We start from the raw sequence: 23,912 nt of genomic DNA, 5'->3' as shown, positions 1-23,912 counted from the left end.
CAAGTAGATTTGTGAATTGCTTGTTCGTGTCGATTACCTACTAGCCAGCAAAGTCCATTTACAGCATGCATACTTTATAAAAGCAATTGGGTTGGGTCGATGGTGTTAACTTTACGATAATCGAATCGAAAAGGGATAGAGAAAATTCTCATTCCTATGATTCTGGGTAATTTAGTAAGGTAGGTAACAATAACGAGAAGAATAACATTTCAAAATAACACTTGTGTAATTATTTATTTTATTAGATTGGTTTTACATTACAACAACAGAAAGAACTCTGGGACGGACTCTATGAATCTGATATAGAGTATTGCAATAAAAATCAATAGATTTTAGGAAGACGAAGCGAAATCTTTGTCATATCTGTATTGACACTGTTACAAATCTCCGTCCCCCAAATCTGTCCATTGTCATAGACAAGAAAAACAGTTTAAATAAGTAACAAAAACAACAGATACAATGAAACATCAAAATTTTTGACATTCATGTCTTAACAAAATAAAATATTTAAAATAAGTAAAATATTGTTTTATAGTAACTATCACTTATTAGTAACATTGTTACAATTTAACACATAAATTTACATTACTCATTTATAGACTAGTGTACATTTAATTAACATAAATATACCTATGTAATTCCACTTAAATTCTGCGATAGGATAAAGCACAGGTATTTTCTACTGTTGACTATATGTTCATAACTTTCTTCAGAAATCAGACAATGTATTTTATTCCTGTTAAATATGAAAAAATAAAACTTTCGGTATTGTTTTCCTTAGAGATCGAAACAAAGCTCTTAGAAGTTTTGTTTAGTTTAGAGAACGAAAAAACAAAGAAAGTTTTGTAAACATTAACTAATGCCTTAATTTTTTTTTCTTTATATCATCAAGCAGGAAAATGTTCTATATTTAGGTATCAAAAAATTACTTATAATAATTTCCAAAGAAGGGAATGTATGTATTTGTAATTATAATGACTAAGTAAATATACACAATATTTTGTGGGCAAGCATACAATAAGCATCCCGAAACTTATATAAAAAAAAAATACTTGAAATAATTGTGCAAAAAGAACTCGTCTATTTTCTTGTCTCTGTATAAAAAAAACTTATCAATATTTTTCAAGAATAAGTACTAAAAGTAGATGTATGGTCAGGTATCATCTATAGGTAAACGTAGTATTACAAAATAATAAATAAATAAATTTCATAATTAACAAATCAATTAAGCTTTCCGATATTTGTTTTCCGAATACATATTGCTATCAAATGTATTAATTATGCATTGCTACGCGTGGCTCGACAAAAATACTTGGTTCTGAAACACCCACTCTCATCTTAACGATTACGTTTTCGCAGCTTCTTCCTCAGACAGATTCTGAAATATCTTATCAGAACCCTACACTTGTTTTACGGTTCATCATTGGAAAGCGTAGAATATGAATTTTAATATACAAGGTAATATCACCCTGTATGCAGAAACTATAGAATACATATTAAATTCTGAACACAACTTAAAAATAATTATACACACTATTTATTTTTATCATAAATTGTAAAATCTTTTGATATAATACTGTATCGCTTACAAATGTATGTAGCGGAAATTAATCTCTAAATGGCAGTCAAGCAAGACTACCACAGAAAACTATCGTCTCATCTAATAAAGCTGATCAATATATGTGCATCTCTTTCGCAAGGCTGCATCGATGGGTGGTTATGGCGCGTGCGAGCGGGACGGCATCATTTCCCGTTCCACTCTGTAATTCTTCCGTTTTCAAACACCAGATTCTTTCTGGGTAGAGGAACTAGGATTCCACGTTTTACTATTCCCATGTCTTCGCCGGGGTAATACTGAAATATAAATAAGGTGATAAAACTCAAAAGTCCTGATTACAATGGACCAACCAATAAGTTGCTGCGTTGTAAATAAAAATTAAATTGTTTGTTTCTGTTGATGCGGCCCACAATTTGTGACATTGCAACTCAAGGAGAAAAAAAATCTCGATATGAACATTGTAAATTATAGTTTGTTACTTATTGGGAAAAAATGCTAGTTGCATTACTAGTCGGCTCTCGTATTCCTAATAAGCAACTAATCGGTACTAATCGAAAATATTTTTCCCGTTAATTATCAGTGTTACAAATAGAGAGGTGACTCAATGGGAACAAACGATAATTACGTTTTAATCTTTCAGTTACTCGCTTCAGTTGGTTGGAGTGGAAAGACGAAAAAATAACCATCTCAAAGTGTACATACGTAAAAGGCTAGTACAAATAAAATGTGATAATGCAGCCATTTTTCTAGTGACCTCTGAACTAATTGATTAAAAGAATCTTCACCTGGCATTGTGACACAAACTTCAGTATGTCCGAGCGAATAAATTCATTGTCTTCCTTTATTTTCTCTAATCTGAAATTTAAAAAGAATCGCTTATTATTGAAAGAGTTTCGTATTAGCCATACTAATATTACAAAGGGAAAAGATTGGTCATTACATAGTATGAAACAAAGTTGCATCCCGCAGTCTGTCTGTCCCTATGTATGCTTAGATCTTTAAAGGGAAGAAACCGAGGAAACGCTCAAATGAGAGAGTAAATAAAGGACAAAACTCACAGCTCTGGCTTGGCTATCCGGTCCACCAGACAGTGGCAAATCTTCTCACACATTGTTTCATCGAACAAAGGAATGCCGAATTGGAGGTCCAATATCGTCCATTTCTGTAAACGAAATAATACAACAGTTTAATAGAGTACCGTCACTCATTGCCCCCATCTTCAGTTCTATGAAATTGAGTCACCTTATACGAGTTTAATAAAGTCGAGTTTAGGTCAAGCCACATCATACGTTCGAACACACTGCGATTATAGCGCCGACCCTGGTGCCTTATTTCACTCATGCATGCTTCATACGCGCTCACGTGCTCAAATATAACACAAAATACAGTAATGCTCGCTCTTAAATGTATCTTACACAAAGAATAAAAATTAGTTGTAAAAACACACCTCCGGTTTACAAGTTTCCTCATCAGAAAAGTTATGCGCAGTGTCGACTCCACTATCTCCCTCTGTCGAAATTTCTGTCAACTTATCCGTCAACTGCGTAAACATCGATATCGATTCCTCAGCGGGGCTCAACAAATCGTTCAACTGGTTCATGGATTTCTCACTCGGCGTTTCACTGCCTTTCTTGCTATCGAACTTCAAATTCTCGATACTGACAGACGACGAATGAATCGGAACTAAATCGTCAGAAAGTGCGATCGATTCTTTACTCAAGGAATTTTTAATGGAATGTTTTTTGTTCGTTTCTTTCAAATCTTCGACGCTAGAGTTTGAATGTGTGTGGTCGGGACAATCGATCGATTGTGTTTTTTCGTCTATGGCGAGGTTGTCAAGCTCTTCGCAGAGTAACTGGCCGCACTCGACGCTAGTAAAGCCGTTGGCGGGCGAGCTGTTCTTGCTTGCCGTTGTGGGCGTGACGGCGAAGTGCGACTCAATGGGGGATTGAAGACGTTCCGTTATTCTCTTGCTGTAGTCCGCTTGTATTTTCTCCATAGAGTCTGTTGAGGAAATTGACAGTTCGCTGATCGGTTTGGCCATGCCGCACGATTCTTTCTTTTTTCTCACTGCAGCTGGGAACATAACATACTTTTATTAATACATCCCACTGATATTATAAATGCGAAAAATTGTTATGCTGATAATTTATGGTTTTGTTTGGGTAGATAGTGTCACATCGTGATCCCTGTAATTGTGATAATTGTTCTACACCTGTACCTACACCATCTTGCTTTATTACCACCTAAAAGTGGACTGGGAAAAATATTGCAATAAGCCTATGAGCTCATTTATGTTTTAAACCTATGTTATAACTAAACTTATGTTTATTCTGCTTCTTCTTCTTCGTGGTAGTTACCTAGTTGAACGCTAGATGGCGGTCTGGCGCAGCCGAGGTCGGGCACGCCGATGTCCGCCAGCGTCACGTAGCCCACAGTGCGGGACAAGCGCAGCCGCTTGTACAACCGCCGCAAGCCCGCGTGACGCGACCACAGCGCTTGCGATTCTGGAATATTCGATCAGTGTCAATCGTTTTGTCTTACGCTCTTTCTCTCTCTCACAAACGCTCAAGGGCGTTTACCCGGTATCTTCTTTTGGCGTCGGAGCCCAGGTTCCGCTATCCTAATTTTTCGTTATTTCCACTTCACACATGGTCACACCTATATCATCCATTATGAAATTTATAAATTAAAGACTGTGAGAGCACTATTTTATTGTATTGTGACAGTGAAGACATATATGAAATATCTCTTTAAAAAAAAATAAACGACATAAAAACCGAACCAGGGTGTACAAAATGTAAAAATCCTTGACGACATCAAGTCACATCTTTGGTTTGCCCTTTCTGCAAGGGCCAGGCGGGAACGGCATAGCCAGACATTTGTTCCCCATGTAATTTAATAATAATAATAATTTAATTTCAAATGTTTTCTTCTTAAAGATATTATTTTAAAGAGTTTCTAATATGGTATCATGTACCGTATACACATAGCAAGCAAATTTTTGTTTTTAGAAAACAAGTTTTTGCTTGAAGTCGGGACGGGGCGCTTATCATGTGATTAAAACGTATTCTTTTAAAATAAATATGTGAACAGTACCTAGATCACTGTCAGCCTCTGTAGGGAACACCAGATGCGTCAACGTTGGCGTCTTCCTCACAGCAACAGCTTGCAGTAGCACCGGCGCTCGTCTCAGAGCGGTGTTGGCGGCCGCGAGCGCTGCAGCGGCTGGAAGCGCTGTGCCGCTGCCTTCTAAAGCGGCTTCAGCGCCCCACCACGTGACCGAGAGGCGGGCGAAGCCGAGGAGGGGTCGGGGTACACCACGCAGTTGAGTGCCTACATACAGCAACAGGCTAGATGACTAATTTTAGGCCCTTATATTATTAGAAACACTTGTTTACCAAAAAATTACTGTGATAGTGATAAAAATTACTGTGATAGTGATAAAAATAAAATCACACATTTTGGGAGTCGTTCACACGCTCCATACTAAATAATATTCCGTGGCGTCACAATTGAGTAATATTATAGCGCAAAAAGTTGGACATTTATGGTGATAATGATAACATTAAGATAAAAGTTGTTTTCAAAACTTTAGTTTTTTATTATTATAGTTGAGTTTTTTTATATATTTTTAAATGTACTAACCAACTTCGTATAATGATCCAGCGGCATTGTTACAGTCTATGAAATCCGCGTGAAAATCCGTGCATTGGTATTTGAGTTTAACGCGAACAGACAGACGCGGCGGAGGACTTTGTTTCATTTTGTTTCATAACATGTAAGGATTATTATATTAAGTTACCCTTGGTGAGCAGCAACGTGGGCGGGCCGTAGCCGGCCACGTGGTAGAGGTAGAGGCGCATCCAGGGCGTGGCGGCCTCGGGCGGCGCCGGGCCCGCGTGCGGCAGCGCGCCCGCCGCCGCGTCCGCGCGCGCCGACCGGCACAGCGGCGCTGTGGCTATCGCCAGCCTTACGGATACATTACAAACTGACATTAACTATCGCCATTTTACGTTATTGAAATACTTATATTCTTAAAAATTCAAATAATTTATTCAGAAATTAGACCTTCACAGGCACGTTTTCACGTCATTTTTTATATTAAATAGTTATTTCTTACAAGCTACAAACTACTGGCATTTCGGAACGACCACTGCTGAGAAGAAATGCCGAAAGAAACTCATTTGAACAGAAGGGCTTACCATTTTTGTTTCTTACATTTTTTTCTAATAATATATCAAAATATATAATGTATATAGTCAAAAAGTATACATTTTAACCGGCCATGTAGGTAAATTAAATTAGGTAATGAGGACCTATCTTAAGATTGCCAATGACAGTTTGTCTTATGTAAAAATAAATTTGTTAACTATAGTCTAAAAAGAAACATATTATAATATCTACTCGTAAATGTCGAGATACAACAAGTAATTTTTTTACAAATATATAATTATTGACACAAGCTTCTATTGTTATCAGAGATATATTATTGCATTCAATGCGTGACAAAAATAGGAGTTCCTAGGTCATCCAAACTAAACGTGTGTACAACATTTCAGCTCAATCGGTTGAAGATATCTGCTTCAAAATTGAGTTGCAAGATTCCACCCGGGACATAGCGACACACATAGTTACATTGGAAGTTAAATAAAAGCTCGTAAAAATACCAACAAGACATTTTAACAATTTAGTAAATAGTCAAAATAATTTTGTCTATGCAGAAAATTGTCGAAATGTAAAAATACTAATTATTTTGTAAATATAAATAAACTGGTTCAGTTCTATTAGGTTCTTATTTTATCTTTATTATACGCTCTTAATTCGTGCCTAATTTTATGATTTTAGGTCAATGAAAAGTAGGTTTTGATGCCCTAACGGTCATATCTTTTTTTTTTACGTTACGGAACTGGAAGTGCCCACTCCAACTTGCCCTTACCTGTACTTAGTGTTAAGAAGTCGCGTTCGTGCTTGAGCACCGAGCGCGTGCAGCGCTTCACAGCGCAGCAGATCTAGCGGCCGCAGCGCGGGCCTCAGCGTGCGCAAAGCGACGCGTAAACACGCTGCAGCTGCTAAATAGCGCCGCGCTTCTCCCTCGATTTCTGGGTCTGCTACAACCTTAGACACACCCCATTTATATAGTACACTAGCTGGGCTTCGCTCCCGTGGGAATTTTGGGATAAAAATACCCTATGTGTTATTCCAAGTTATATTCTACAAGTGTATAAAATTTGATAACAATTCGTCCAGTAGATTTTGCGTGACAGAGTTACAAACATGCACACATACATACTCATAAACGTTCGCATTCAAAATAATAGTAGGATTATTATAAACTAGGCTAGATTTTTGCTAGACGCGAAGCGGAGCGCTGTAGTAAAAGCTGGTATGTAATTGTTTCTTTGTACGCGTGGGTTACGTTTTTAACACACTTGAAGTCGACACTTATGATAACAACACTTGAGTAAAACATTGGTGCGGTAAAATTGAAGCTAGCATTATAAAAAAATTGAGCTTTTCATTTTTTCATCAAGGATAAATCTTCATCATAAAAAAACAACAAATATCGCTTACGAAAATAATAACTTTTGAACAATAAATTGCCTTACTTTGTCTAATTCCATAAGCAGGCTGTCCAAACTTTCGTCACACAACTTGCCCACTTCAAACAACGTGACAGCATGGCTTTTTAGATCCTGTGTAAGAGAAAGCGCATTATTAACTCATTATTCAGCTGTAGGTACAAAGTTGTCGGGCTTAAATAGATCTGTTTGGATCAAAATGAAATCTTTTGAAACATACATTTGAAACGTGTTTTCTACAGTATCTTTATCTCTCACTAGAGGTCCGTCTCGGCTTCGCTCGTATAAAACCGTAATAAATAAGTAGCCAATGTTACTCCTGAAGGTCTCTTCTGTCTCTGTGCCAAATTGTATCAAAATCAGTCTAGTAGTCCAGTTTTGAAGTTAAATCATTATAAACCGCGAACATAATAAATATTGTGAATATTTCAAAAACTTAACCGATTTTGTCGCCCCACGAACTTAAAAATTATATATCTATATTGACAGATCCTACATAGGTAGCTACTAAATTTCATCAAAATCAGACCAAGGGTTCGAAAGTTATACGTTACAAACTTACATACAAAAAAATATATTTTTCCCCAAGTTGCTTAGTGTAGGAATATTGTAGTTTTGTGATAAAATAGTAATTTTCGCACAACTTGATGTTTTATTGGCGGCAAAAGGAACGCTACAAAGTGACAGATGGCAATAGACATAGATAAACAGATACTACTACTGGTTGGTTGCGTTTCATTTCTTCCAACAATTAGTATGGATTTATGTTATAAGGGATAAAGACGTGATACTGTAAAAACACTACATATCTAATGTGGATACGTACTACTTTGTATTTAGATCTATTTATCTTTCTCCAAAGATAAAATCAGAGAATACTTTTCTAGCAACATTTGACAGTTAAATAATATTCTACTACTTCGTTACCGGAGAGAGGTTCCCCATCATGAGGTAGGCTGCTAACGTGGAGTCGAATAGAACGGCTACCCGCTTCACGCCGCTGTTGCTAGAATATTCTGATATCGTTTCTTGGTAACTCTGTAAAAAAAAACACCATAAATACATGTTAGGACCTAAAGTTTTAATTAAGTGAATGAAATAATGTATAATTGTACCTGTATTATGATACAAAGCGGGAAAATGTTGGTTACACACAAAAGGCGAAAATATTGCGCGACGCGACACGAAGCGCTATAATAAAGCTTTATGATAAAACGTCTTTGGACATGCTTTAATGTATGTACTTGAAGCATGTCATAAGACGTTTATCAACATACTTGCGACACATGTGATGATCGATCATCATCAATAATCATCGATCGAAACACAAGTGCTGTAAAATTTCGGATAAGTTTGTTGAAAGTATACCAGAAGTGAAGTTTTTCAGGTGTGAAATGGAGTAAAATCATATGCGAATAATTTTGCTATTATCAATTACAAACAGGTCCATATTTTTCTACACTCTCTTACCTGTCTGGACGTAGAAGGCTCCTGTTTCAGCAGCACGGGCTCCATCTGCAATGCGTCCTCGTCTGCCGCGGGGTCGAAGGTTAGCGGGGCTATCTGTCTATACCTGCGAAAGATGACGTCACTCATTAAGAACAAGGATCTCATTTGATTATTTAAAGATTAATTTTAAAATTCGAAGAAATAATACCTATTTTTGTATTTGTGTAAATTTTTAACTAATCGCCATTTCGTTTCATTATTTTCTTTCATGTGTGTGAGTGTTATTATTACTAACAGTTGTAAATTCTATTGAAGTCGCGTTTAAGGCATCTGACATGACTTCCGATTCTAGCAAGAGCAATGTCATCAGACCGGAGAAGCTAACTAGAGAACACACATAAAGCTCCACTCTGGCAACAAAGAGCAATTATGTCTAAATAAAATCACGAAAAAGTTGTGTGATACGCGGGGCTAAGGCAGACGAGTGGGGTAAGTGGTTCAGCCATGGCTGCTTTGGGAATCACGCTCCGTTCATAAACAGTAAACGAAATAAGAGGCGTATTGACCCCCCTGTGCTCCTCTTCTTTCGTTTACCGGCATTTTATAGGGCACATAGGGACATAGAGGGGTATGACGTACGGCTGATGTCTGTGCTGGGTGACCGCAGTGTGCCATGACGGGTGTTGCGGGGTCACGGGCGGCGGCTGCAGGTTGTTGGCGAAACCCAGCCGGCAGTACAGCGACACTGCTTGCTTCACCAGCTCGCAATCCACCTGGTTCGAAAGAACACATCTTTTTATTTATAATATTGTATTACAATCACGAAGCTAGAGACGGCTTATTCTCTAAAAATAGAGTGTATAGTCGAAGGTATAATAGTTGAGACGACCAAAACCACGAGTTAGAAGCATGTCCGCTTTCATTAGTAATATTATGTCCTAATTTCCTAACTAATATCAGTTCAATAAGATTCATTCAGTTGTACTACCGCCTTGCTAAAGGCGAAACGGCCACCACCGTTGCACCAAAGCAGTCAGCGTTGTAAAAAATTTGAAAGACCTGATACTGTAATCAATTTTAAATTACCCAATAGTTACAACCCTTGATCTAGCTCCCACGTTTAGTCTTGTGTGTTCGTTCGTTTTCAATATACTATAGTATCACCGCTCACAACAACGTCTTTCTGACTTGAAGTGGTGAACTAACGAACTAAAAGTTTGAACTAGTTCGTTAAAGACCTGCGGACTAAAATGAACGCTCCCGGTCGGGAACTATAATGCGGGAGTCTTCCCCGCACCTTTATGACTCAACAACGTGGAGGCGTTCAATATTCGACTGTAGATGTAGAACGTGGTCGATGGTCGGTCGGCTGTGCTAATAGATGCGACAATAAGTTTGTTTTTCAGCGGCGCACTGACACATAAGTGAGGTCACTGACCTGCAACACGGACGCCAGCTCCGCCACGCTGGTGTGCTCGTCGACGGACACGAACACCTTGTACAGCAGCGTCTCGAAGTAGTCGCCGGCCACGCGGTTCATTACGAACCCTTTCAGCGGTGGCACGGACACTTTGTCCGCAGCGGTGATTGGCACGTCCAGGTATATTAGACCTCGTCTGTTGGCATATACAATCATATTCTTCATAGTCGTATTCCTCATGGCTGAGGGTCGAAACGAAAAAAAATGAAACACGCGCATCAAGGTCCACGGGAAGTACCCTGATATATAGTATATAAAATGGTAATTATTTTTAAACAAGCTATAAATTACATAATTTCGGTTTTTTTAAATTCTAACTTCATGCCAAATTTCATAATTCAAGGTCAACCATGTAGGTTTAGAGTTTCCTGTGGAATTTAATTTTTTTCAATATAATTAGAAATATATTTTGATCGCGTTGACTTGAAGTTTCATTTTTTCACAGCTTCAAAGGATATTTCATGTAAATTTCAATTTAATCTGTTTTAACCTTTTGAGATACGGAAACATAAAAAACATACTATATTTTTCTGAGAAACTCACCTGTACAAAGACATGACGACGTTATAGTCAAGGGTGCCGGCGGTTTGGGATCCGCGGTCGATCAGCAGGTCTATAAGCGCCTTTTCACTCTCACTCAAAGGCTAAGACAAACAAGCATAATTCAATCCATGCAATTATTATTTTTAAGTTCATTTTAAAAGTCTTTATTGCACTAAGCAAACACACATAAAGAAAAGCAGTAAAAAAAAATAATTAAAAAAAAAAACAACACGAAAAGAGATACAAAAGAAATTATAATCACGAACAAGGTCGCCGTTGCCATATTTTTTTATTTGTGTTATGTGTTATTTCAAATATCCATTGAACAATTTAACATTTCGACTAGTGGTTCTCGTGGTGGGCAAGATCAACTACCTCGCGACAGTACCGGACACGATCCTGTTGCGGGATGCAATCCAGACGCTGATTATTTTGAAATGCCGGGGGCGACATTCCCATGTCGATTTTGTTTGGAGTGGCCAAATGCAGAAATAGTTTTCCCATACTCACATAAACTCCCATACTAGACTAGGCCTACCTTGACGTCGTCTTCGAGCACGTAGCCCAGCTCGAGCCGCCACCACGGCTGCGCGGGCACGACCAGCGGCGCGCGCGGCAGCAGCGAGCGCAGCGCGCGCGCGCGCGAGCGTCGGCTCAGCGACCGCGCGCGCGCCACCACTTCCAGGTACTCGTTGCGCCCGATGCCGAGCAAGCGGAGGCCTATAAAAATAATTTTTATTACATACACACACCCAACAAACATTTTAGTAATATGAACTCGGAGAAAACATGATACTGGAGTGTGCATGCAATAGGTAAAGGCTCAGTGTTACACTACACCCAACATACACCCAGTAAATAATACTATATTTTCAGACAACTTGAATCCATTGTGTTAGCAATCAAACTAATTATGTTTGTACTTAGAGCAGGAAAGATAGAGCAGACACCTTAATAAAGGAGTCATAAGTTATAACAAGGTATTCATACATAAATGAGAGCCAATACTGACTTATCGCGAATGCAATTTGCGCCCAAAGGTTGGGTGAAAAGAAGCTAAATAAAAATGTCTTACAATCAGCGGCGGTGAAATTCGGCATAGTGTCATAACTCTTCTCCATTTCAATCAGTAGCGCCACTACTTCCACATAATAAATATAGGGTGTTATCCTTAACCCTGTAAATAAAAAGTATGTAAGTTAAAAAAATGTGTTCTTTTGACATTGTAATTCAATTTTCAACCCACTCACTACACTAACAGTCGGCCAAAGTGTGTATAAATTTTTCAAGCAGATCCAGGAAAATCTATTGTTATTTTATTGTAACAAGCTATTTAACATATAATTGCATCGCTGTTGGCAAAAGTTTTCTGAGCAATGTATTCTGGCCAGGGTAATCCTTGAAATGTACAGCTTAGATTAGACATAGATTTCTTATTTATTTTACTTATACACATAATATATATTAGAGTTCTTATTACCTTTAACAATCATATCAGCTAAGTGATAGGGGTACAGCATGAGCCTCTGTATACTGCTCTGCACCAGTGTTTCATAATACTTCTTTTCATCTTTGCGGACTGACCTCACTGCAACATTTAGTAAAAGCTTAGTGTGCTATTGATTAATTACAACCAAACTTTCAGTTTAATATTTTTTTTTGTTTTTTCCCATTTACGTCCCACTGCTAGGATAATACCTCCACATGAATAATAAAACAAACATTTTTATTATAAACTTTTGATATCTGAACGAAGATAGATATGATTACAGTTTTAGTTATAAATTCAGATTCATGCAGAATTTAATTTACGTGAAAGAGAAGCAAAAGCAATCCATTTTCATAATAATATTTTGTAAAATCAGTATAAGTATGTAGTGGAAATATACACTTACCAAGACTGCCTCTGAAACGAAGTTGATTTTTAATACTAAACTCGAATATATAACGCTCATATTCCTTTGGAGAATCGCCTAGTAGCTGTAAAAATAAAAATAAATCGCTATAAGCTACCTTAACAATAGCAATTAGTTACTGATTCTAACTAAATTTCGTTCAAACATGAAAATACATGCCTTTTGTTAAAAACCATTACTGCTTGCATTACTGTGATTACGTGCAAGTTTATGTCTGAATCAAAAATACATCTGTATCAGACGAAAAATTATCTTGTTTACCTTTTTCACAGCAGAAGGCAACTGTGGCCAATGAATCTTTTTCCTTATACACTCTTCTATCTCATCCTCCATTATATTAGGGAAACAATATACATTTATCGTATTAACAATGTCCTTGGGCTGATTTTATCTGGTTGAATATTTCTATTATTATTGTGTTAGGTAGAATTCTACCTATCGTACTTTGCAGGATTAAAGAAAATTTTATTTCAATGGATGAAAAATAGTTATGTCATTTAAGTTGTCAATGTCAAATTTTCGTTTAGTTTTAACTTCCTCTCTACGTTTAGTTTTCTTTTCCCGAACGTTTCGTGTTTCCGAATCCGGAATCCTAATATGGAAACTTGAATACTCTCCTTTTGTACAAAACTGATCACGAATATCTGCGTGCTGAAAAAGTAAGGAACGTATATACGTTCCTTACTTTTTCAGTACGGAAACATCGGGTTTGGGAGCTTTCTACAAGGCAGATCTAAAAAAAACCGAATGACGTCATCAGGAACGCGCTTAAAAAAGACCATGCAGTCTAGTCTGACAACGAACTAAAAAAAAGTTTTTCTCTTGTCAAAAATTAATTTATTTTTGATGAAGAATGAATTTAGCCGAAGAAAAGTGTGAAGAGAACTAATTTCATAAGTAATTGTTTATTATAATATCGTAAAATGGATGAAAAATACGATACAGTAAAGCTATGTTACACAATACATAGATATTCCAGTCATTCTGCTAATTATATACCAGAGTAAGTACATTTCCATCAATACCTATCGGCGAATGCTTGTGTAAAAATTGCGTTTGTTTTATATAACAGGACATTCTACAAAGATTTTTTACTATGTACCCAAAAGATCAATACATCAAGAAGTTTACCTGGCCGCATTTAAAATACCTATGTCAATATTGATGTGTTTATGTCTTCTATTGTAGGAATATTATGGTGAACAACCCATCGGATCAGCTTTCGCGATGGTTCACAGACAGCACGACGCCTGCTCAATACATTATGCTGAAATTGAAGTCGGTCTCAATAGTCGAAACAATAAAATTCGGAAAATACATAAAAGCTCATGTCAGTGATCTTAAAAAGTTCCAAATATTTGGAGGTGTAGATGAAAACAATCTGTCTTTACTTTTATCAGCGTAAGTAAATTTGAAAATATTTTAATAAGTGGGTACTATAACTAGGTACTAAACTATCATAGTAGTTAAATTGTCACTGAACATTATTATGTTATGGAAGAAGATATTGTAATACTATGAAAACTGTTATGTATGAGTCAGATTGGTATGTTTTTATATTGCAGTATTGTAACTCACGTGGCACAACAACTGGACCCAGGTTTCATTACTTTTGATCACCAGTGGTTTTATTAACCAATTACCACTACTCCGTAGACCTTCAATTTTCTCTCAAAACATTGTTTAAAGCTTTATACCATCATCTCTTCACTCTTACTGTGAAATACATATGAGATTAATATTTAAAGAATATTAAAATTGTTTCTATATTTTTAGTGGACTCAAAAAAGACAGTTCTGCTGAAACCTTCAGGCTGCGTCACAGGACTACCGAGGGTCTGTACTTACCTGTCACGTATCTGAAGATAGTGCCTCTGCAATCTTGGGGGCCCGCTTATAATTACACAATATGGTATGTGGAGCTCCAGGGCAAGAACCAGGAGGAACTTATCAATGATGCAATGGAGACTATAAACTTGGTTTGTGATCTTTTATTCTTTTTTTTTAATTAAAAAAAAACAATTTTTCTAGGCTAATTAATTATGCCTTTTATTATATTATAATAAATATTTTCTTTATAACAACAACCTGTTGATTAACTGTAACTATAATTTGCAGCGTAAAGAAGAGGAAGCAGTGCGTATTCTATTAAAGCACCTTCGTAGACGGAGATACAAGGATGCCTTTGAAGCCCTATCCCGTGAGACAGGGGTCAGGTTGGAAGGAGACCTTCAAGCTAGGCTGTGGAATGCCCTTGTTGAGAATGGAGATTATAAACTTGCTGAGGAGATTATGGAGACTGCTGTGAATGGTGAGCAATTGTTTATTTTATTAATTTGACTTTGTTTGTGTATGTAATTTCACCATGAGAATACTAGTGCAACTTTGCTATTTGATATTGACCGTTGAGGGTTTACAAACGAACCACAATGAACCATTTTCAATATAGTATTGAGAAGCAAAGATAACCACACTGTAATGTGATTGGTCTCACTACAGCCTCACTACTCTGTTTTCGGATGTAAGATATCCTATGTCTTCCTCCACATTCCTAACTAAATATGGAATTTTATGTAGGTTGGTCAAGATGATAAGCCTTTAAAAGTAACAAGTACTCATAAACTTCAATAAGTTTAGTAGTTGTGATTTACATACAACAAGCGATGTGGTAACAAATGTGAGGGCATTTGGAACAGAGGGCGAACTGGATTGGTACATGTCCTGGCAGCCGTACACGCCGGAGTGGCGGCAGATGTCTGCGTGCTCGGCCGCGGTGGAGGAGCGGCTGTGCTGCGACAGCAGCCCGCAGCCGCGCGGCGCCAGCCCCGACCTCGCCTGCGCCGACCGCGACCCCAGGGCCGCCGCCGTGAGTTCCATACCATATTCTGTTTTATTGTATTAAAAAAAGTGCCATTTTTCTTTATAGTCAAGTGTCCCCACCCTCTACCAACGTTTGTTAGGAGTTCAAATGTTACGGCATTAGTACTCATTAATAACGGAATTAGAAGGAAAACTATCACACCTATATTGGCTTTATAAGTTTACGAGTAATAGCTGTATTCTACTATAAAACTTCGAACAACTCCATGGAAAATTTAGACCTATTTCTTATTATCCTTATATTAACAAATAATAATAATGTTTGGTTGTTGTAGTAAACTACGGAACCCTACACTGTGTATGGCCCGACACGCATTTGTCCGGATATTTCTCGACACGCATTTGTATTTGTTGTATAATACAGAATAGAGTAGATATTTTATATGAATATTTGTTCCCAGGAAAGCCCCTCGAGCGGGAGCCCCCCGGAGCTGTGCTCCCCCTCGTGCTGCAACAGCCCTGGGCCGCGCGGGGGTCACCAGCTGGTCGTCGATTCCACCACCGGTAACTTTAACACCTACACTATAATCTAATTTTCATTGTTCTGAAATGTAAAAAAAATCATACAGAAATTCAATAATGTTTGCTACATGAAAGAAAAGTTTTCAGAAAAATGTAGTTCATAAGATTAAAATAGGTACTGAGAGTGGATTGCACCAGTCAACTTTGACGTTAACTTTAAACCTGCGCTGAAAAACCGCAATATACGCTATTATGTCAAGATGACTAGTGCAACTCACCCTTGTTTTAAATATTTTATTTATCTTCTATTCTTATTTCTTCCGTAGTCCGGTTAACCGGACAACTGAACTGTACTACAGGCAAAGAGCAAATATTTAAAAATGCCTTTTCTACTCTTTATAGACAAGACCACTAGTATATAAAGAATGGAAAAGGCAGTTTTAACGAACTACATTGTTCATCGATTTAACTAGATATTATGTTATAATATTTTTTTACATTAGAAAAAAGGTATCTAATTTGACTAGATATTATATTTTCTTGCAGGTACATTATACTTATACGGGGGTTGGAACGGCACAGTAGATTTGGACGACCTGTGGGCTTTCGACACGGAGCGAGAGAGATGGACGTTGTTGTGCGCTCATAGCGGGCAGGTCAACGGCCCCTCCCCGCGGTCCTGCCATAAGATGGTGCTGGATCCTGTACGGCGGAAGCTGTACACGCTCGGACGGTATCTGGACAGCGCGCAGCGGGTGGCGCACAACATGAACGTGAGTTGTTAAATAAATTGTTAGTTTTAGTGAGCTCTGTTATCACTATCGTTGTAGGTGTATATATTCTTATGAACACATTGTAAATAATGTAAACTCATGGTTTTGCTAATAATCTTTTTATATTAGTGTCCTTAATTACACTAGTACTTTACGGCTAGGTTACGTGCCCCCATCTTCGCAGGTTACTGTACATCGCAACCACATTACTGATGCTCCACCACTACTAACTCCACCCATCCGGACACAACAACTTGCCCGAATCAACTGAACCCCGACCCGAACTCCCATTACACGCGGCAGTAGGAAAACTGTTGTTGCCACAAAGTGTGGGGGCCAGGATCAATTTTCCAACTTTTTTCAATAGCATACACAATGCACGTACTACGTATTAAAAATGCACGTACTTGAATAACGTAAGTTGTTTTCGCAAACCAATGAGCACTACAAAGGCCTTCCGCCATATTTGCTATTCCTGTGTGACGAATTTGTGCAATTTAGCATTAATTATTTTAAATTGCAGAGTGACCTTTACATGTTCGACATAGCAACGAACACATGGAGCCTTCTCTGCGCAGACACGGCCGCGGCGGGCGGCCCACGGCTGGTGTTCGACCACCAGATGTGCATAGACCCTGACACGCAGACCATATACGTGTTTGGGGGACGAGTGTTGCCAGCTAACACGTGAGTTTGGTGTTGCCAGTAATATCTCGTATTATGTGGGAAACTGGAGAATAGCTTCAGTATCTCGTGTTCCGCCACCGAATGTGCATTGAATTTGACACACAAACACCTATGGTGACTTTATAGGTTGTAATAATGCTATGTTTTACCTTTAATGATCACTGTAGCCTAATGGTCGTCATGCCAGACTGCTACACTTGAGGTCCTGGTTTCGATAGACCTGATCGGAGCGTCAGGTTGGAAAAATATCTTTTTCAGATTGACCTGGGTCGTGAAAGTCTATATATAGGTATATTTATATTAATTTCATTATTGTTTAGCGTGGATTATTGAGTGTTGTACATTTATTTAATCGCACCGTGTGTTCCAGCGAGGAGGTGGTGAGCCCGCAGTACTCGGGGTTGTACGCGTACTACATCAGCACCAGCTCGTGGCAGCAGCTGTTGCCGGACCAGCCGCACGACGGCGGCCCCCCCTCCCCCCAGCCCAGGGTCTCGCACTCCATGCTGTTCCACCCTGTAAGTTGTATGGTTGCAAAAATCCTGTCATACTTTTGAATGTTATTTCTGCAGAATAAAGTGAAAGTTGAAAAGTGAATGGACTTTTGTAGCCGACCGCTACGACCGTACGCTGATTATGCTTTCAAATGAGGACGTGCTTGGCAATCTTGGAAGTTTTCTTCTTCGTGTCGAATTTTGTAATTGGACTATAATAGTTTTGACCAGTAGCTGGCGACGACCAACGTATTCCGTGTGCACATTTTTTGAAGTATCTCTTGGGAAATGCTTGCGCAATTGTTTTTATATTTCTGCTAGTAAATCCTTCGATCCATCCGATTCACTCATGTCTAAAAAAGCAAGCAAATTGAATATTTTGACTAATGGGTATATAAGTAACTCATATATTTTGCAGATCCAACGTCGCCTGTACATCTTCGCGGGGCAGCGCAACAAGGAGCACCTGCTGGACCTGTGGTGGTGGGACGTGGCGGATGGCTCGTGTCGCGCGCTGTGTGTCGCTACCTGCGCCAGTCCGCCCCCCGCCGCCGGCTTCACGCAGCGGGCCACGCTCGACCCCGACACTGACGAGATGTTTGTGCTGTCTGTGAGTGTTGGCTGTGACGTCCTGCAACGTGATGTATTCATATTTATGTAGATTGTGTTTGTACATAATTCATTTCATTCTTATTGTCACTTTTTTGCGCCGAACTGTTTCTCCTAATGGCGAGATTTAACATTAAGTGCGTCATTTGTTTATATTGTACATTTTTACTCGGAACTAAAAAGTTATTATACTAAATAATGAACACAAGCATCAAAGTATTCACGAAATACTTTCTAATATTGCAGGGCATGAGCAAAGAGAAGGACAAACGCGTGTACAACACTCTGTGGGTGTTCTCGTTGCGGCGGATGACGTGGACGTGCGTGTACCGCAACGACTCGGTGGCGCCCTCTGAGCCTAGACCTAGATTCGCGCATCAATTGGTCTTAGATCCAGTCAGGAAGGTAAATAAAATAAACGGAATTTAGGATGATATACATCACTTATTGACGTAAAAATATAACATAAACTAAGTCTTAAAACCCAAAATCAAGTACACAAATTTTTACTTAATCCTTGAAGTAACCTTGTTTATGTGGGTCTGTTGAACGAACCTGTTGTATTTAATGTAATGTAGGTACATTACCTATTCGGCGGGAACCCTGGCAACCAAAGCTCCCCCCGGCTGCGACTGGACGACCTGTGGGCGCTGCGGCTGCGACGCGTGAGCAGCGCGCAGCTGCGCGCGCGCACGCGGCTGGCGCTGCGCGAGGCGCGCTACCGGCAGCTGGCGGCCGCCTCCGCCTCCTCCTCCGCCTCCGCCTCCGCCGCCCTCCTCTATCTCAGGAATGATCTGTCTGACGCTATGGACCACAGCGATCCTGAACAGGTACTATTTTATATTTCTTGTAATGTTCTCACATACTTTTTCTTTAGCATTTTTCTCAGACCCATTCCAAAGTATTAGCCAGTTTGTAGTATACCTAAATTTATACCAGAATAAATATACACGTATATGTTTTAAAATCTGCGTATTTATTATGTTCCAGCATATTAAATACGCAGATTTTTTGAGATTGTAATTACAAAATTACATTAGATATCGTTAGGTGTTGATGTCTATGATAGTAATGGAATGGACGATTCAAACACTAAACGAGTAATAATTAATTTAGTCCCTACTTGTGGAATGTTTGATTATTACGTAACATCAGAATGTAAAAACATGATGTATGTCATGTCATAAAGTAATTATCTTTACATATTATAGAATGAAGAAGAAATGAAGTCCTTTGACGCGTTTGTGTGTGTTCGCGATAAAATTAAGAAGCTGCTAGTGCATATTACACAAGCATTGCCATAATGAAGTGTCGTTAAGCGGACGGCGGTTGCAGGTGTCGCGGTTCCAGAAGCTGGCGACGGCGCTGTTCGCGGGCGCAGCGCGCACTGCGCACGCGCCGGCCGCACTGTGCGCACGCGGCGCGCGCGCGCTCGCCCGCCGCCGCGCGCGCGCCGCGCCCGCAGAGCTCGCGCATCACGCGCATGCGCTGCACGCGGTCAGTCTGCTCACCACCGTCTCTCGCTCTCCACATTACAACTCAAATGTATAAAAACATTCATATAATACTAGCTGCACCCCGGAGCTTCGCTCCGTGGAAATTTCGGGATAAGTACCCTATGTGTTTCAAATTATATTCGTGAAAGAGTAACAAACATACATTCATACATCATCATTTTGATCAATCGATTTTTTGTTCTCATTAAAACGCTTTTTGGCTCTGACATTTGTGACGTCACTTGTGCCCACTATCATACAAACCCCATTATATTTATTTTTGACACATGAAAGAAAGCATCTAATTTGACATAACAACAACTAATCTCAAAAATCTACTAAAAGTTATTACTACGATTTCAATCAATTTCCGCTACTAAATATTTTAAAAAGATTTACTTTTTTATATTTTCATTTCGCGAAATGACACCCTTTCTTACTGAAACATACACTTCATGGTATTTAAACATTTTTTTCCTCAAGCATTTTTCTCAGACCCATTCCAAAATACTAACCAGTTTGTAATATGTCTAATTTCTTTGAATCCCCAAATGAAATAAGACTTACACCGGACAGGTACTAGGCTCAGTGGAATCCCTGCCCGAGCCGGTAGTCCCGTTCGAGGAGGTGTCCCTCCCCGCCCCGGACACGTGGGACGTGGGGGAGGACGCGGACGAGGAGCCCCCCACGCGGGAGCGGGAGGCCCGCGCCGCCAGGATACAGCTGTACGACCACTTGTGTCAGTACTTCCGGCCCAGCACTGTCCCTCCCAAGGGAGACATCATGGATCTTGTCAGCCTGTAAGAATATTTTATTGTTTCGACGTTTTAGTCATATATGTACAGAGGGCTAAATGCTGGTTTGCATTTCACTTGTCACTATGGAATCGAAGTGAGACGCAGGGAACCAATCACATTGGGGTGTTGTTGTACAATGGCGCACTGTGATTGGCTAGTTGTATTTTGACTCTATGGTGACATGTAAATAGCAAAGTCGCACTACGCATACAGATGCAGTATCGCGTCATTACAATTTAAGACGTAGACAGAGCCAAGAATACGAAACTATGTAATGTGTAACCAAAAATGTACTCACTCCGTGCTTTCAAACGTTAAGTCGTCCCAAGGTTTTGTACAGCCATCAGAACTCCAATCCCGGATGGTAGGTCATGGCCTTATGGCCATATGGCTATGGTGGGATGAGCAAGGAGGATGCTCCTTACTCAAACATAAGGAAAGCAATTGTGAATCTACAACGGACGTATGGATTACTACTACTTACTATTATAAGTTCATACTTTTATACCAATATATTGAATAGTAATAATTTACCTCTGGGATTTTATTGATAAAATTTGTATTAGATATAGCTAAATACGGAGGTAAAAAATAGGCTACCGCGGACGTGCTAGTACGATATAAAAATGGCTCATTATGATTAATGAATGGCAATATCTACCTATGTGCTATTTATCTTAAAATTCTTTATCGTCATGTATACAATTGATTTTAAAACTTTGTTCTCAATTATGCACGAATGAAGATGTTAATATAACTACATATATATTAACGAAACATTGAGAAACTGCATCCACCCCAACTTCACACAGCAAGTACACCAGCCCGGCTTCGACCACGGCTACTGCAAGGTTGTTGAAACGTCAGCAACATTAAATAAAAATGGCAAAATCGCATTAATATATATGTAGTTATGTGTCCAAAGCGCGATAGTTATTAATACTATTGTTTGTTAATTTTGGGTTGTATTTAATTATTAATTAACTTTAAAATAATAAAGTGTAAATAAATAATATTATGGCTACTTGCCGCGACTGAAATTATAATTGCACACTATTTGATTATAGACTATCAGTTCTATAAAATTCCTGTAGGATCTTGTTGTTGTATATATTATAAATAATTATACACAGCGCATGCGCGTTGAAAAACAATTCCAAATTCAAAGATTCGAATTGGCAATGAGGTTTCTATTACAAATTCCAAGACATGTTTGAACTTTTATCCTCTTTTAAAAAAAACGATTTTCCCTGATTTTGCTTAGATTTGTACTTTTATCTCGTTCTATCATTTGTCAAATACTGAAATGAGATGAAAACAACTATTTAAATGGTTTTGTTATACATGTCAGACATTTTGAAAATTATGAGATGAAATTTTTTGAGCAAGAATTGAACCTACCTGTCTGGCATAGTGGACTCAATTCCCGCTTGATTCCAAACAAAGTAAACAAAATACGTAAAATATAAATACATTAAACATAAGTTTATAATATATATGACTTTTAAGACGATATTTGAATTAACCACTTTATTGGCTCATTTCAAGTTTGTGTAATCAAAATAGCATAAATAAATATACGTATAAGAAAATAATAATGGAGTAATAACTATGTATATAATTGTTCGTTCCGATTTGGATTTTTATTCAAAATCAGAATTAGAATCGAAAGGTTAGTTTTGTACAGTAGGCGGCAGATAAACCTGCAACCCCTATGATAGCAAGCTTCTTTTTTTCATGTCTTCTCAACTTTTGTCTCCGACTGGGACGAATAGGAATTTTTATTTTAAAAAAATCACTTAGGAAATCTTATTATATCTATCATCAAATAAACATAAGCTATATCTTTATGTTACTTGGTTTGAAGGTGTATTTGCAGCACACTTGCTTGTGCAATGTGGATTTTATTATTTTGTGTTTAGACCAATACTGCTCAATAATTAATTAATCACACGATAAACCGCGGTGGTGACGGATTTTTTTTTTAATTACCATTCTTTCCCGATGGGTCAAAACCGGGCGTGACGAACGGGAAATACCGAAGTAAACCGATTTCAGATGACCAACATTGATTATTTCTATTCATCTAATTTGAAGATGGAAGGAATTCCAGCCACAAGAACGACGTTCTTAAATGATGAATGAATGAATCTGAAGTAATTTTAAACCATCGATATTTCTATAATTTCCGCCATATGACTATCACTAGTCTTTCGGTCACTATGTTATTTATCTTCAATGCATTTCATAGTATTATGATAACAATTTAATAAGATAACAATTTGATATTATAATAATAATGTGTGTAACCCTGAAGTGTTTGTTTCTTTTAGTAGTTAATGTGAAGTCTGTGGAAAAAATAATTTTAGTACTAAGGTAGGAAACATATCAAATCATTATTTATATATGCTGATCGGAGTCCAAATCAAAGAGTTTGACAATCGTAACTTAAACTCTTTGATTTGTAATTGTTAAACTCTTTGATTTGGACTTTAACAATCGTAACTTTGAAAAAAAAATGTTTATAATTGAGATTTCATATGTTTTCCTTCCTGTACTAAATTGCTATTATGTTGTATCGTTTACGTTGTATGTGCTAAAATTATTTCTTTCTAGTATGGAGCAGCTTGGTAGGTTTATATACTCGTGGACACTCACGCCTATAGACGTAATGAATATTAAATTGCGTAACCAGACTGCCTACAACATTGTTAAAGACCGAATATTTTAAAAAGCTGTTTTGTTACATAAATTATAACTGCATGACCGTGTAATTTTCTAGAAACGCATAGATTCTTTGTATATTTGCTTAAATATGTTTAAGCTTTTAAGTATTCGGTGCTAAGTTTTGTTAACAGGATAGAGGCTAAATGGATTGTTAAAATTTGCATTTTTTATGACTTAAGGTAGCCTCTTTATTTACAGACTGTGATACGATGTTATAGTCAATAGTGTAATTATAATGACATTTCTTTTGGTATCGTCGACAGACGCCAATTTCAAGAATGACACAAAGAGTTTAAATCGCCACATTTTATAAATGACCTATTAATGTTGTGTTTGCTATATAAAAATCCCCTGTTATTCATAAAAAAAAGTTAATATACTTTAAGCTAACCTATGTTTTGTCTCTTTCTGTCAATGTCAAATAGTATAAAGTGCAAAAGTAGCAAAATGTACTTCTTTA

The 23,912-nt window shown here is 38.1% G+C and overlaps 2 protein-coding genes across 3 annotated transcripts; one reads left to right on the top strand and one right to left on the bottom strand.

Annotated features, from left to right (window-relative positions):
• Positions 1-221: 221 nt before the first annotated feature.
• LOC128677705 (uncharacterized protein) lies at positions 222-13,010 on the bottom strand. Its single transcript, XM_053758733.1, has 19 exons — positions 12,790-13,010; positions 12,508-12,592; positions 12,093-12,200; positions 11,688-11,789; positions 11,151-11,332; positions 10,613-10,713; positions 10,028-10,205; positions 9,229-9,362; positions 8,611-8,713; positions 8,068-8,178; positions 7,168-7,254; positions 6,498-6,676; positions 5,364-5,530; positions 4,658-4,894; positions 3,919-4,065; positions 3,006-3,634; positions 2,617-2,720; positions 2,344-2,413; positions 222-1,854 (listed from the first exon to the last, which is right to left on the bottom strand). The coding sequence occupies exons 1-19, from the start codon at positions 12,859-12,861 to the stop codon at positions 1,744-1,746; spliced, it is 2,907 nt and encodes a 968-aa protein (XP_053614708.1). The 5' UTR covers positions 12,862-13,010; the 3' UTR covers positions 222-1,743.
• A 288-nt stretch (positions 13,011-13,298) lies between these two features.
• muskelin lies at positions 13,299-22,537 on the top strand. Of its 2 annotated transcripts, none has more exons than XM_053758609.2 (14): positions 13,299-13,531; positions 13,717-13,929; positions 14,305-14,506; positions 14,646-14,838; positions 15,224-15,393; positions 15,809-15,911; positions 16,416-16,642; positions 17,166-17,329; positions 17,700-17,847; positions 18,242-18,433; positions 18,679-18,837; positions 19,011-19,262; positions 19,768-19,977; positions 20,505-22,537. In XM_053758609.2, the coding sequence occupies exons 1-14, from the start codon at positions 13,452-13,454 to the stop codon at positions 20,730-20,732; spliced, it is 2,541 nt and encodes an 846-aa protein (XP_053614584.1). In that variant the 5' UTR covers positions 13,299-13,451; the 3' UTR covers positions 20,733-22,537. The 2 variants fall into 2 exon arrangements, with proteins under 2 accessions (XP_053614584.1, XP_053614585.1); XM_053758610.2 differs by having other exon boundaries at positions 13,300-13,531; positions 19,768-19,929.
• Positions 22,538-23,912: the final 1,375 nt, after the last annotated feature.

The sequence above is a fragment of the Plodia interpunctella genome, chromosome 18 (assembly GCF_027563975.2).
Source record: "Plodia interpunctella isolate USDA-ARS_2022_Savannah chromosome 18, ilPloInte3.2, whole genome shotgun sequence".
Lineage (NCBI taxonomy): Eukaryota > Metazoa > Arthropoda > Insecta > Lepidoptera > Pyralidae > Plodia > Plodia interpunctella.
Note: the sequence above shows the minus strand (reverse complement) of the source record. Positions and strands in the feature narration are given on the sequence as shown.